The sequence below is a fragment of the Glossina fuscipes genome, unplaced genomic scaffold, assembly GCF_014805625.2.
Source record: "Glossina fuscipes isolate IAEA_lab_2018 unplaced genomic scaffold, Yale_Gfus_2 3, whole genome shotgun sequence".
NCBI lineage: Eukaryota > Metazoa > Arthropoda > Insecta > Diptera > Glossinidae > Glossina > Glossina fuscipes.
Window position 1 is genome coordinate 15045135 of NW_023998417.1, and position 13190 is coordinate 15058324.

Genomic DNA, 13190 nt, shown 5'->3' on the forward strand with positions numbered 1-13190 from the left:
AAACTCAAATTTTTCAAAATTTCTCAAAATTTAGCACTTGATGCCAACTTACGTCATGTGGCAGATCTTCAGAGTTTTAGTGGATTCCCAATATAAGCAGATCAAAAGGGATGTGTAACAGGCAGTAGTGATTGCATAGTAAAATCATAGACATTTGAATTAATTGATAGCAACGTTAAAGAAATGGAGGTAGATGGAGTAACTTCGATGGGTAATCCGTGGCAAGTTTTATCTTTGCTGAACATGTTTTCATTGATTATTAACGATTCGTAAAATGCAATGATCTGGAATGGAATCAAAGATGTTATCGCGCGAAATTTTTCCTGTCCTCTGTCCACATTAAAGCGAATGCAGCCTTCATACACTCCCACATTTTACCCACATTTTTTTCTTCAGCAAAAATCCGATAAAATCTCGTTATGTTCTGTCGTATAAAAAAGTCGTACGTTTGCTTCCAATTGCCATTTATCCATACGAAGTTCTCTAAGAGATGTTAGCCGAAGGAAATCGTCACTTGGCCAATTTTAGATACTTTAGTAGATAGGTTTAGCATAAATGCATTGACGGAATCTTTTTGGATTTTTTGTCACCTAAAGCCGAACTTGTTTACTTTGACAACGACTTACTATTTGTAGATGAATAGAATCCTCCTAAATTATTTAAGGAAAACGTTAGACTTTCCCTCTAATATTAAATTGATGCCTAATTATCGTGATCGAAAAATATATTTAAAATCTTATAGTTCGAGTTCGAATTCCATTACTCCCAGAGCTTTATCTATTTATACATCTATGTCGATACTTTTCAATTTATGCGGGAAACGCAAAGATTTACTCTTCTTATGGCCTTGAGTAATTTGCAATATTCGCTCAACTCGTCTATTATATCGACTGCAAATATTTCAGTTATCTTAGTGCTCTTGTTCTTACCTTTCTTTTTCTATAGATATTGGAGAACACCTATCTTCAATGTTAAACAAGAGATAAAAACTAAACATGTTTGGATTGCAAATTTGAAATAACACATCTATACATACACATGTACAATTAAACGTCGTCGAGCTTTTTAGTATTGGCCATGTTTTGCAATTTATTGGTTATAAAGTAACGCGATAGTTCGCTTTCTTCGGAAATATTATTTCAACTATTTGCTCAATAAAAATGCATTTGCTGCACTTTCGAACTTTAAATTAATTCGAATTTGAGAAATAAATCTGTCAGTTATTACTTTCTAAATCCCAACAACGCACAAAATGTTATTGCTTTATCGTCAATGATATTTTCAGAAAACTAAACGATTTTTCCTTGCTTTACTGTGGCGGTGAAAGTAAAGAAAATTCATAAGAGCTCCTTGAAATTATGTTCTTAAGTTAAAATTAATAATTGGATTTTAAGAAGGTACAGAGTGAGACTAAGAAAGAGTAAGAGAGAGAGTAAGAGTAAGAGAGAGAGAGAGAGAGAGAGAGAGAGAGAGAGGGAGAGAGAGCAAAGATGGTTAGGATAAATAGGCTTGGCTGTACCTATTACTTGCCTAGAGCAGGATATCATAATACAGCCTATTTGCCACTGATCGATTTCTCACAATTATTTCACATCTTAGCAGTCTTGAAGAACGAAAGTGGTGGGTAGAGCGGTCTTATCGAAAAAAACTTTGTAAATTTGTCAAAGAAAAGATTATATGTGTCTCCTTAACGGCTTAAGGTATTGCTTTTTAATCTTATATAAATAAGACGAGGAGAAAATAATAATAATTATGTAAAAACTATTTAACCCAGATCGTATGGAAACTTCGTGTTGAATTGTTTTCTTTTTCATTAAATTTACTGTTTTTTAATATGGTATAAGATGAAAATTTACTTCATGATAATATACATACATATATCGTTTTTTAGACGTGTACATACAGAAGTAACTGTATTATGCAAATCGTTTTTTTTTTTTTTTTATTATTTTATTGTTTTTTATGATTTTTTTGTTTATTATTTTTTTAAGGTTCTATTTATTACAGTGCAACTACAAGGAATGACTTTAGCAAACCCTTGATATATGTTTTTTTTTTTTCGTTATCAATAATCTGATCATTATTTTATCAATTAAACAAATAATCTTTATGTTAATATGTAGTCTAATAAATAATTATGTAAAAATGTTTTTATTGTTAGTATTTTGTTTTGCTTTATGTTCAATTAATTCTTGTCCGTCCGTATACGTTATTTCTCTGTGAGTTTGTCAAATTGGTTTTATTGTTGTCTTTCTTAATAATCTTCAATGCAGTTATAACTAATCGCGGCATCTATAATTATTTAGTATTAATTTGCATTTGAAATTTGCTATAGTAATGTGCGACTGAGTTGTTTGACGCTCAAAATAAGACTCCCTATGTCGCATGTTATGCTGTTTGTGTTCGTGTATGCATTTAACAAATGGGATTGCTTGTTCTAACCGTTTTATCTTTCAGATGCTTATGTTAATGCTGTTTATGTTTTTGTAATTCTCGGATGTTATTATTATTATCAATACGCGTAATTTATGTTTGTTTTCGTTTCATGTTCGTTTAACGCATACATATGCAAATAGTTAAGGTTTAGTGTATGTAAATTTCCCTACGCGTATGTTTTTATCATTATCGTATATATATATATATATATATATATATATATATATACATGCAAACGCATACATATATACATATATATATATATATTAATTGATCTTTAAACTAAAATTAAGAAAAATAAAAAATTATAAAAAAGATATATTAACAGCAGCACAAATGCATTCATCGATTTGATTGCTCAATTTCACCTGGGGCGTAAGTGTAAACTGATGCATGTGTATTTGCGTTTGTATGGGTATGGGTAGGTGTGCGTGCGTGAATGTAAATGTGTTTGTATGTTTTTAGTGGTTTCGAATGTCAGTAATAACATTTGCATTTATCTCCGCTTATATCTTCCTCAATTAAATTAAAAACTTTGCCGATCGATTATACTGATCAGTAGTCAGAATCCCGGATTCGTTCCGTATTTGGATATTCGTTGTCCTAAAAGTATAATGGGAAACAACCAAAAATAGTTATTAGCAGTCTACATATTAAAAATTAAGTAACGTCAATACTTTTTGCTGTTGTATTTCTCTTGGTCCGGAGCGGAGTCGCGAAGATTGCTCATTTTTTGTTTGATGCTCTTCCGGAAAGTCACGTTCCCGATTACTATGCTTGGGTACTCCTCGATCATCCCCACGCCGATTGTAATCGTATTTAGAAACATATCTATTAGTGCCACTTCCACTGCCGCTATATTCATTGTTTTCTCTGTCAGCGTCATCTCTAAAATCAACTCGATCGTTGCCCCCACTGCCAGATCGAGGGCCTTCGAAACGCCGATGCTCATTATAAGAATTAAAATTGCCACGATGTGTATTATTGCGTTCACGAAATGATGAACCACCGCTAAAATAACGCTGACCACCTCCACTTCGGCTGTCGCGATCGCGATCGCGATCCCGATCATCAGTTTGGCGCTGATTGAAGTAACGTCCCACAGGAGGCGGACCATCGTGGCTGGTAGGTTTCTTAGATGAAACTTCTTCCTCTTGTTTCTTTTCATAGTGATAAAAGTCATCGAAAATAGACGTGGAGTGCTTATAAGAGTGCAATATTTGTAACACCTCAATACCCTTGGCATTAGGTACTTCTTGCGTGTCACGTGAATTCGTAACAGGCTTGTTCTCGTTGTTCTGCAAAGCAATATGGCGGAGTTTGTTATTGGGCACATCTTTTACATATATCCATTTAACTTTAAACTTTCCCTTCCATTTGTCTTGCGCCCACACGCTGGACGTAGAATTATAGTCTACAGCGGTCATCATTTGTGCCATGCCGCAAAAGTGACCTGAACCGTTTACGGAAAAGAACAATAAAATATTTCCACCCTCCTTGTGGCGTTCTTTGAAGGCATCGTCTAAACGTTTATTACCGTGATCGGTTGAGCACCAGATTTCATACTTTATGCTACGATGAATATCGTCTTCCGAATATGATTTTATTACGAAAAACCTGTTTTTGTTACAAGGAAAGGGATAACCTAGGATATTTTTTTTAAATATTCTGTTTTTCATACCTGGCTGTTGCAGCTTTCTCTAAATCGAGTTCAGTCGGATTATAATTGTTTTTGTCGCGTAGCTCATCCAAAACCGCTTGCGGGGATTCAACAACGCGTTCGGTACTAACTTCCCTGTTTCGGGAATTGCTATCTTCACGATGCTCAGTGGAACCGCTATCGTGATCTTGTCGTGAAGATGTATACTGACTTTTGCGTTCACCGTAACGACTTTGGCCAGAATTACTTCCGCCTCCGCTTCCTGCTGGGCCTTCACCTCTACGCACGGGGCCTGATGGCGGCGGCCCCCCAGATTGCCTCGTTCCTTGGTATAAAGGATGTTGTGTGGACCAATTTTTACGAGAGTGGCCGTTGGGGGAACCTCGTGTGCGCCCGAAATTTCCCGCATAGTTTAACTTAGCACCGTTGTCTTTAAGAACGTCTTGTCCTTTATAATGTCCACCCCTGTCGTTGCGAGCTCCTCCTATATCAAAATCACTGCCAACTCCAGGCGAGAAGTCGGAATTAATATCAGTCGAACCCAAATCAATTGGTGGCGGTGGCGACGGCACTGGAGGCGGATTATTATTAGGCAAATCCCATGTATTAACGTCCAAATTGTGCTTCCCTGGAACCATGGGCGGTGGCGGCATACCTGGACCCTTCTTTTTGTGACTGGAAGTAGTGAGCGTCGCCTAAACGAACAAAGAACATGAATGATTATATTGACATCGAAATGAAAACCTTTCATTATGGTTAGATTAATTATTCAACGACATACTCGTGAAGTAAGCTTTGCGGGTTGCGAGGCAATTGATGCCCATGTAGTCTTTTTCGGAGCAGATGCTGCTGGCGGTGCGCTCGCTTTCTTCTCTTCGGGTGCGCTATTAGTGCTAGGTCTGTTGTCCAGTTTTTCCGATGAATAATTTTCATATCGTCCATCATCGTAACGATTAGCCTAGATATAAATAAATAAATGATAACCATTCTCCAAAGTATCATTTAGTAAATATGATACTTACTCTATTAAAAATACCTGGAGCATTGTCAGAATTTATTCTACGCGTGTTGTTGGAACCCCATGCATTTAATTGGTAGTCATCTCTTTTAGAATTATTGTAGAATGCAGGTTTGTTGTATTTCTTATTATCTAAAATGTGAGAATAAATCCTTGTTAAAATCTTGCGCTTTTTTAATTATTGAAGAAGACTATTTATATCAACGCTCTGCAAAAGATTAACCAAGATATAGTTTACAACTCATCCAAGTCTTGTAACACGTTCTGGAGCGATTTTATTTCTAAACTAAAAGCAAACTGTTTAATAGTTTGAACTTTGAATCTCTAGTTATAGGTGCTAGCATGGATTTTATTTGTTGCAAAGAAACCCCACTTATTGTATTGTATTGTATAGACTGACGACAATTTTCATTTCGAAAGTGTTTGCAACGAAAGCCACAGGATACATGTATATGTATGCCAGGTGCGCTTATAATTGTATTACTTACCAAAATTAGAAGTCGGTTTACGTGGCTTGTAGTTATTCCATGATGAGTTTTGATTCTCTTTAGCATTGAAAGGTGGATATTGGAATTGTGTTGAAGTGCTTTGATTGGCAGCTGCAACAAAAAGCAATTCTGCTTATTAAATATTACAATCAGAACATTTCTTTAAAACAATTACCTGGCGAATCCTCATTAATTGGAGATGTTAAATTCTCATATGAGGTGACTTCATCCACTTGCTGACTCCATGGTATACTGCGCTCCTCGTTTTTCGCTATAATCATTTTAAGAAAAGAAAGCAAAAGTTGCTTACAAATTATTGTAGTCGTTTAGTATTTCTTTTTCCTGTATTCCATTCAATTCTGTTCGCTGTCTTTACACTATGATAATACAATTTTTTTCTAGTTTCCTTCTTATTGGCGAAATATACAATCGTTCATATTTTTTATATATATTTTTTCAATATTATTATAATTACGTCGACAGAGAATACTATCCCTCGGTAAAAGATTTTCTTTTTGCAATAATTACCTGTGTTTCCGGGTACTTTCATCTGCAATGATAAAAAATGAAATGTGAAATTATTTTTTTATATATATGATACGGCATCATAAATTCCAATGAGTAAATCAAGTCTTTTTAATTACGAAAGGCTTTATGACCGTCTTATGTGTTAAATTCACTGGCAATTACCTGATCTGACACGCCTGATGACATTTGCTGTATAATTCAGCGAACTTTGCTGTAAATGAAAACTAATTTTATAACCGCTTTGTCGTAAACTTGATCTATTCACTTTTTACCTCTTAAAAATTATTTACTAAAACAGAAACTGTCAATAAAACAAATAAAAATTTCAGCTAAAAATTATCAATAATTGATAGACTGGTGTGTGATATATTTTTTTTTCTCAAAATTCTTTCTTTTTTATGTTATATTTCTCCCCCTCCTTCAAAAGAAAGAACAACCATTTTGCTTTTCGTTTAGCGTTGCCCATATTTATTTATTTGCTCATAATTTGCTTCAATGAAATCTCCAAATGAGGATTTAAATTTTACATACGTCTGGGAAGTCTTCATAACTGGAAATATAAATAAATGCGATCTTATTGTTCTTGGAAAAGCAGTTTGTGAAAAAGAGAGGGCAATACAAAACTTTCTTTGGTTTTAAGTTTAAGTTTATAGTTCTTAAATTATTATTTATTCAAATGGTAAGCTGAAGTAATAGTAAAAAATAAATGCAATCCAAAAAACTAACCTTGGTTCCACTCTAGACTAATTAGTAATTAACCTTCGGGGTCCCTTAAAATGTGTATATCTTTTATAGCCAATAATATAGCGAGTCAGTTTCTTTCCTGATCTAGCATACATTTTGATGTGGGTTAAGCCAAAGCAAAAGTGACAATTAAATAGAATTCATCAGATAACATAGCTTAGCGACGGAGGAAACAATGTACTGCTTGTAATAAGAAATAGCACGCTAATCTAAGTATATTGCAAATCTATTACAAAACAATTAAAAATGCTGTAGGCGCGCAAAGTCACCAATAAGATTTATTCCTCCATAGCAAACTTTGGCATATTAATTCTGCCATAATGTTCTCATGACTTTTCAATACCGCTACTTTTATGCGCTTTAGATCTTGGTGGTGTTTTCTATCGCTATATAAAACGGTCAGAAAAGCACACACAAGCATTTTCAACAAATATCTTTCGTAGAAATTTAATAATATATTTTAAAAATATGACGTGATAGATGATCAAGCAATTGTACGTATTGTTATTATTATCGAGAATCGCTTTCCTTTTAGGTTTTTCGGTACCTTGCTCTCATAACGGATGGCTTGAACTCTTTCTATTAATTTGTTCACGGAAATGTTCGATCCCTTCCTGTGAATGATATTAGTATAAATATGAATTCATAATAATACTTGCCTTCCAAAAAGTGTCTGAACAGCTCATTAGCTCCTTTAAACAAACCGAAACACTTCACAATCAACACCCGAAACAACACGACATATTTTAGCAAACGGCAGCTAACATTTTTTTGACATGTCTTGTCTGTCTTATATCAATTTGATGGAAAATAAATTGAAATAAAAACTAATAATAATTGATAGAATACCTTAGTGATTTCTTTTTTAAGTGAAGAATTATATTCTTGTCTTATATTACAATCTTGTAAACTCCTTATTTTTTTAAGAACATATTTACTTCTGAATTTTTGGTAAGTGTTGCATGGGATAGCGTCTATTTCATCTAATACAACATCAATCTGCCAGGGTCTGATTAGATTGTTCTTGATATAAATGACCGTGAGGATTCTTATTTGATTAATATTGATAAAAATAAGAGATTGAGGATGGCTGGGAATGCTGTTTGATTAACTCCGTCACATTATGGTCCAATATTACTTAATAAACAGGTTGTTGATAAACCTCCAAATTTGGGTGCCAAAGGCATTGCAAAAAATGTTGATGGCAAACGCTTGAACATCTCTTCTGATCTCTTTTTATACCCCAGAAGATTTAAGATTGATGCCTTAGAAAAACTCGAAACGGTTAGCAAGGATAGAGCCAGAGTACTTTTCAGCTTTGCTCTCTGCGGTAATAATTTCATCCCATATAATTATTTAGAAACAAAAATTTTAAAACTTACATTCCGAGATTTTTTACGCAAAGATTTGGTACTATCTGCAATGTCCCTCTTGTCTACGAAGTCAATGAGATTATTAAAATTGTGGTGTCCGATATGCCCGTTAAGTCTGCCATTTGGATTCGGAGGAGGAGTCCTGACAACCGACGACCAGTCTAAAAGATAGTTTTAAAGGAAAAGCCCTCCCTAAGTCGATTAAGTTAAATTTTTGTAAGCTTCCGATTGACCTCATTGTTTCCACCTTAAAAGTTTCAATAAGGATAATTCGTAACCACCCGTTCTAATAACTAAGTGATAAACTTAAAGAGATTGCGCGTGGCATGTCCAGTCGGCGTTTCTGTAAAATAAATCTACATTATTTATTCGTGGAACTAAGTGGCTTTGTTAGAAAAGCGAAGTTTTCTTTTTAGTTCACAATAATTTTTTTTGTTTCTGCTAAAGTTGGCAACACTATTCTTACATCACTTTTAATAACTCAATAATTACACTTAAAATTACATACTCATACAGTTATATGGCCGTAGTCTTTTTGTTTTTTACAAATACTTCTTGCAAATAATTATTACTGTTTCTTATACGGATATATAAGCCACAAGTTTTATTGATTTAGTCCATCTTAACTCAACATCAACAAAAAAAAAGAAAAAGAATACACGCTCTATCAAAAAATGAACAATAATGCAAAACTGTGGAAAGAAAGCATTTTACGGAGGCCATCTTTGAGAGGTCTAAAGAAGTGTCCTTGCGGTTTTTTAAATGGTCAGCGCTCTTTAATTTGTCGCAATGTTGGTTGTGAATTGCGTCAATTAGCCTTAGAGTCTATTAAACCATTTGATCCGATTCAATTGATAACTTACAATAAGACCCAGATGTATTCGATGCGATGCAAAGAAAAATTAATTAGTTTACGCAATTTTGTTATCATTGCCGAACAATCCCTGGATTTGAAGTTACCATGTAGCGCAGTTGTGCCTTATGCAGTTTGCTACATAGACAAATGTAAATATGGTGGTAATGATTCCTCCCAACCTATTTGTAAGCATATTAACGCCTGTTCATCTCTAAACGGAAAATCGAACAAAGCTGAGGTATATCGTGTTGATAAGAGTATCTTGTGGAATTTGAATATTAATGAAGATAAGAAGAACTTATTATGGCAGCTATACGAAAGCGACGAAAAATCCATTCCGGCAGTTCAACGTGTTAATTCAAATATATTTGCTGTAAAATGTACACAATCTGATGTCTTTCCAGCAGGACGTTTGCACACAACTGTGTTCACTAATAATGTAGTCAATAAAAAGGGAACATTCCTTTGTGCTTGTAGGAAACTAAAAATCATAGTGGAATCAGACAATACTATTACTATGAAAAATGAAATTTGCGATCATCTATTGCTGCTATTGGCAGCCATACTAAGCCATTCAAGCCACAAAACATTGTTTACGGCTTTTTTGGATACACTGGAAACCTTGTGGATGCCCGTAGTTGCCAATGTCCCTTCTAGTAATATAGTAAATGGAGATTTCGGTTCAACCGACATATTGCATCAAGCTCCTATTGGCAGTGGTAAAAATCTTATTTCGGACTCTCACGAAGATGCTGACATTTTTAATTATACTGAAGACATGTTTACGGAAAGTGTAAATGTCGCAAATGGCTGCCTTTAAATTAAGGATTTTAATAATAACGTTTCGTTTTTAGGTGATACCAGATTTTGTAGATATTGCATGGGATGTGGAAAATGCTAAACAAATTCCTTTGGAATCTAATGAATTTTTAGTAGAATTTAAACCTAGCAATTTTTACATGAAGGACCCGAAATTGATATCAACCTCGGCAACTGCCAGCGATGAAGATATGGATCTCCTTCCCACTAATTCATATGTCAAGTCGCCTGTGCGACTGACACCCACCACAAACATAACTAATAATTTACGAAGCCCCGTCCAAATGCTACAATTTAATGAACCCTTAACCGACAAAATATGTTTATTAAAGGAAAGCAATTTAAGACCAGCAATCGTAGATAAAAAGCAGATTCCGCAGTTATTAAAGCCATTCGATTCAGCACCAATTTCGAAAGCATTTGTTAAGCAAATAAGTATTCCGATGAAAAAATCCACCGACAGAACATGTAATGAGACCGCGGCAAATCAGCAAACAGCAGAAATGCTTTCAATTGATCATTTAAAACAGTTTTTGTTGCATTCGAGGCCGTGTGTCAAAGAGAGTGCAGAGAAGGTGGAAATAATGGATACTACAACGAATGCTGCGCCTTCACTTTCATATACAGGATGGTTGGAACATGTTATTGAAATGTTAAACGACTCTATTGTTGTAAAAGAATCGAATAATGTTAGACATAGTTTTCATGTTCATGAGGTAACGATCCACATCGATTTTTGTAACTTTATCAAAAGTAAGATTTCCCTGTTTTCTAGGAAATGTTTGCATATTTTAGCAAAAACTTTAGTTTAAATATTAAAAAACGACGGCTACCAAACTCTACGTCCGTTATAAAGAATGGGAAATATAAAGGTTTAATTAAATACACTTGGTATTTTATGCAAAGTCCTACAGTACAAAGAATATTTTCAACAAAAAATGTGAGGATTGTAAAGTCATAAGTTCAAACCTATAGTGTGTAAAATCTGTGTAATTTTCAGTTGAAATTACAAACAGAGCGCACTTATGAATTGTTAGACGATGGTAGCTTAGCGCCTTTTAAGCTGAACACCTTAGGTCTGCCAATCACAAAAGGTCGTCTCATATGTCCGAAAGTGAAATTATACAAAGCTTTCATAAATTTTAGTACAACTACCAACAAGCACTTCTCAGCAAACAATCAAACGGTAATTGTGAATTCGTTATATATGCTGTTAAAATGATTTAATCGAATCCACGTGTTTATAAAATAATAGTCTCAAACGTCTGGTGTCAAAATAGAGTGGTTACCCATATATCCAAAAAGTCATTTTGGTCTTATGGCTGTTGAATTTTGTGTGTGCGTACAGGAAAGTCAATAGATGAGCGGCCTATTGCATGTAAACCCGTATTTTAATCTTACACAACTAAATAACGAGGTGAGCATTGCTTGAAAATTTTTTTTCTTTTCCTTACTTAACTGATGACAACAGAAGTCTTTTTGTACACACCACCGCAGGATGAAGGATATATGCATTTTGTCAAAAACTTTGCAACGCCTAGAAGAAAGCGTCAGAAGCCCCCTCACAGTGCATATATTCTTGATCACCATCAAATTTTAAATCGATTTAAGCATGTCCGTCTGTCCGTCTGTACAATGTCTGCTGTAAGCATTCTCCGGGCCGCAAAAATGGAGTTATCGACTTTAAATCCGGCCGAAACATTGTAAGTTCTTGCGTGGAAGTTGGTACTGACAATGGGCCAAATTGGTCGAAGGGCACGCCCACAGCACCACGTAGACTAAGATCACCTCTGTTTTTCAAAAGGCATTAAAAAATTGGTTTTTTGTACTATTTGTGTACAAAGATGGAAAAAATTGACCTTCCAATATTATGGTGTATCAAAATTTAATTGTTTTTTCAATACTTTTATAACGCGCAGCAACAAGCTTCGAAAACTCTATAAAGTTCAAAAATTTTTTGTCATTTATAGTATTTGTGGTAAACATTCCTCCGCTAGCGAAAATGAATATATCACCTACAAATTCGCAAAAGAATTTGGAATTAACCTAAACTTTTCAAGCGAGACGCCTATACGACAAAAATTTTTATTTTGAGAATAGAAAAAATCAGCTGCATTCACTCCATCTTATAGAGCATGAAAATTTTGTTCTTTTATTTCTTTTATATTTTTTACTGATAACGGTGATGGGTATAAAAGATTCGGTTCCGACCGTATTTCATTTTCTTACTTGTTAATATGTAGATATAGATTAAATATCTCATGTTGTTTACGGATTTTATTTTATTTGTATTTTTTAAAATTTACTAACTTTGAGCAAATACTTGTTTATCAAATCGCTTTCTTTAGTTTTTAAGATTACCACACCAGAAGGTATATATATATACCTATATATATATATATTTGAGGATAATATTTGTAGCGCGTAACAATATTAATATATTGGAGATCACATAAAGCTTGACATGGATTTTTACTCAATATCTCCTTCGATCTGAGTTTTTTCCAAATTTTTTGGATTATCTTACGATCTTTCCGTTATTGTTCTAAAAATCGTAATTCATAAATCTCCTAAATTAATCCTTACAATGGCTTTAGTGTATGTCGAGTTTTAACAATAGTTTCATGTAAAAAGTATTGTAAACTAAACTTTAGGACGAGAATATAGGAAAGCAGAAATCACTAACTATCGTTCAAAAAGAATCTGGAAACCGAATTCATAAAAATTGCATTTGCCACCTTGTTCGTGGGGAGATATCTGACTCAGTTAAAGAGTGGCGGCTTTGTAAGCGATAGAAGGGCACTGTTTGACTTCGGTTTGAGTTTTAGCTGTTCCCGAAGAATTGGTTTACGATTAATATAAATAATATTTTTAGAAGAATTTAAATCTTTAGCATAACCTTGATGCGGTATATAAATTAAATTCATTAGGATTTATTTTACGTTTAGCTCAGAAGGGACTTTTTTGTCCAGAATGGATTGAAGTGCTTGCGTTTTGGATGTACTTTGCTAAATATCGGCTCGAGTTAAAAGCAATTTTTCATTTGTATTTGTATGTTTTTATCGCATTTTATTTATATTTTTTCCATTTGTTTATTTATCATGTTTATTATTTATGAGTTATAATACTTTTGTTTATGTGTTATTATCTGTAAATGTGTATATGTGTATGTGTATGACACAAACTTATTACATAAAAGAAGGTGTTTACGTTCATTACAAATACTTTTACATAAAGTTTTCGCTTTTTATTATATAAATTACTTTCA

The 13190-nt window shown here is 33.9% G+C and overlaps 2 protein-coding genes across 6 annotated transcripts in view; one reads left to right on the plus strand and one right to left on the minus strand.

Moving 5' to 3' along the window:
* Positions 1–2684: 2684 nt before the first annotated feature.
* Positions 2685–6439, minus strand: LOC119634373 (YTH domain-containing family protein). Of its 2 annotated transcripts, XM_038028473.1 has the most exons (10): positions 6403–6439; positions 6293–6341; positions 6131–6152; positions 5778–5873; positions 5603–5713; positions 5119–5246; positions 4878–5054; positions 4118–4791; positions 3114–4053; positions 2685–3039 (listed from the first exon to the last, which is right to left on the minus strand). In XM_038028473.1, the coding sequence occupies exons 2-10, from the start codon at positions 6314–6316 to the stop codon at positions 2992–2994; spliced, it is 2220 nt and encodes a 739-aa protein (XP_037884401.1). In that variant the 5' UTR covers positions 6317–6341; positions 6403–6439; the 3' UTR covers positions 2685–2991. The 2 variants fall into 2 exon arrangements, with proteins under 2 accessions (XP_037884401.1, XP_037884402.1); XM_038028474.1 differs by lacking the exon at positions 6403–6439 and having other exon boundaries at positions 6293–6396.
* A 2333-nt stretch (positions 6440–8772) lies between these two features.
* LOC119634374 overlaps positions 8773–13190 on the plus strand; it is a 29576-nt gene continuing 25158 nt past the window's right edge. For 3 of the 4 annotated variants that reach the window (XR_005246955.1, XR_005246957.1, XR_005246956.1), the window contains exons 1-5: positions 8773–9896; positions 9958–10638; positions 10698–10862; positions 10923–11108; positions 11178–11339. Coding sequence is in view for 1 of the 4 variants with exons in the window: in XM_038028475.1 (XP_037884403.1) it covers positions 8922–9896; positions 9958–10638; positions 10698–10862; positions 10923–11108; positions 11178–11282 (2112 nt within the window). In the remaining 3 variants the exon portion in view is untranslated. Of the gene's footprint in view, positions 9897–9957; positions 10639–10697; positions 10863–10922; positions 11109–11177; positions 11722–13190 lie in introns of those variants that run through there. The other variant, XM_038028475.1, reaches the window with a different exon arrangement.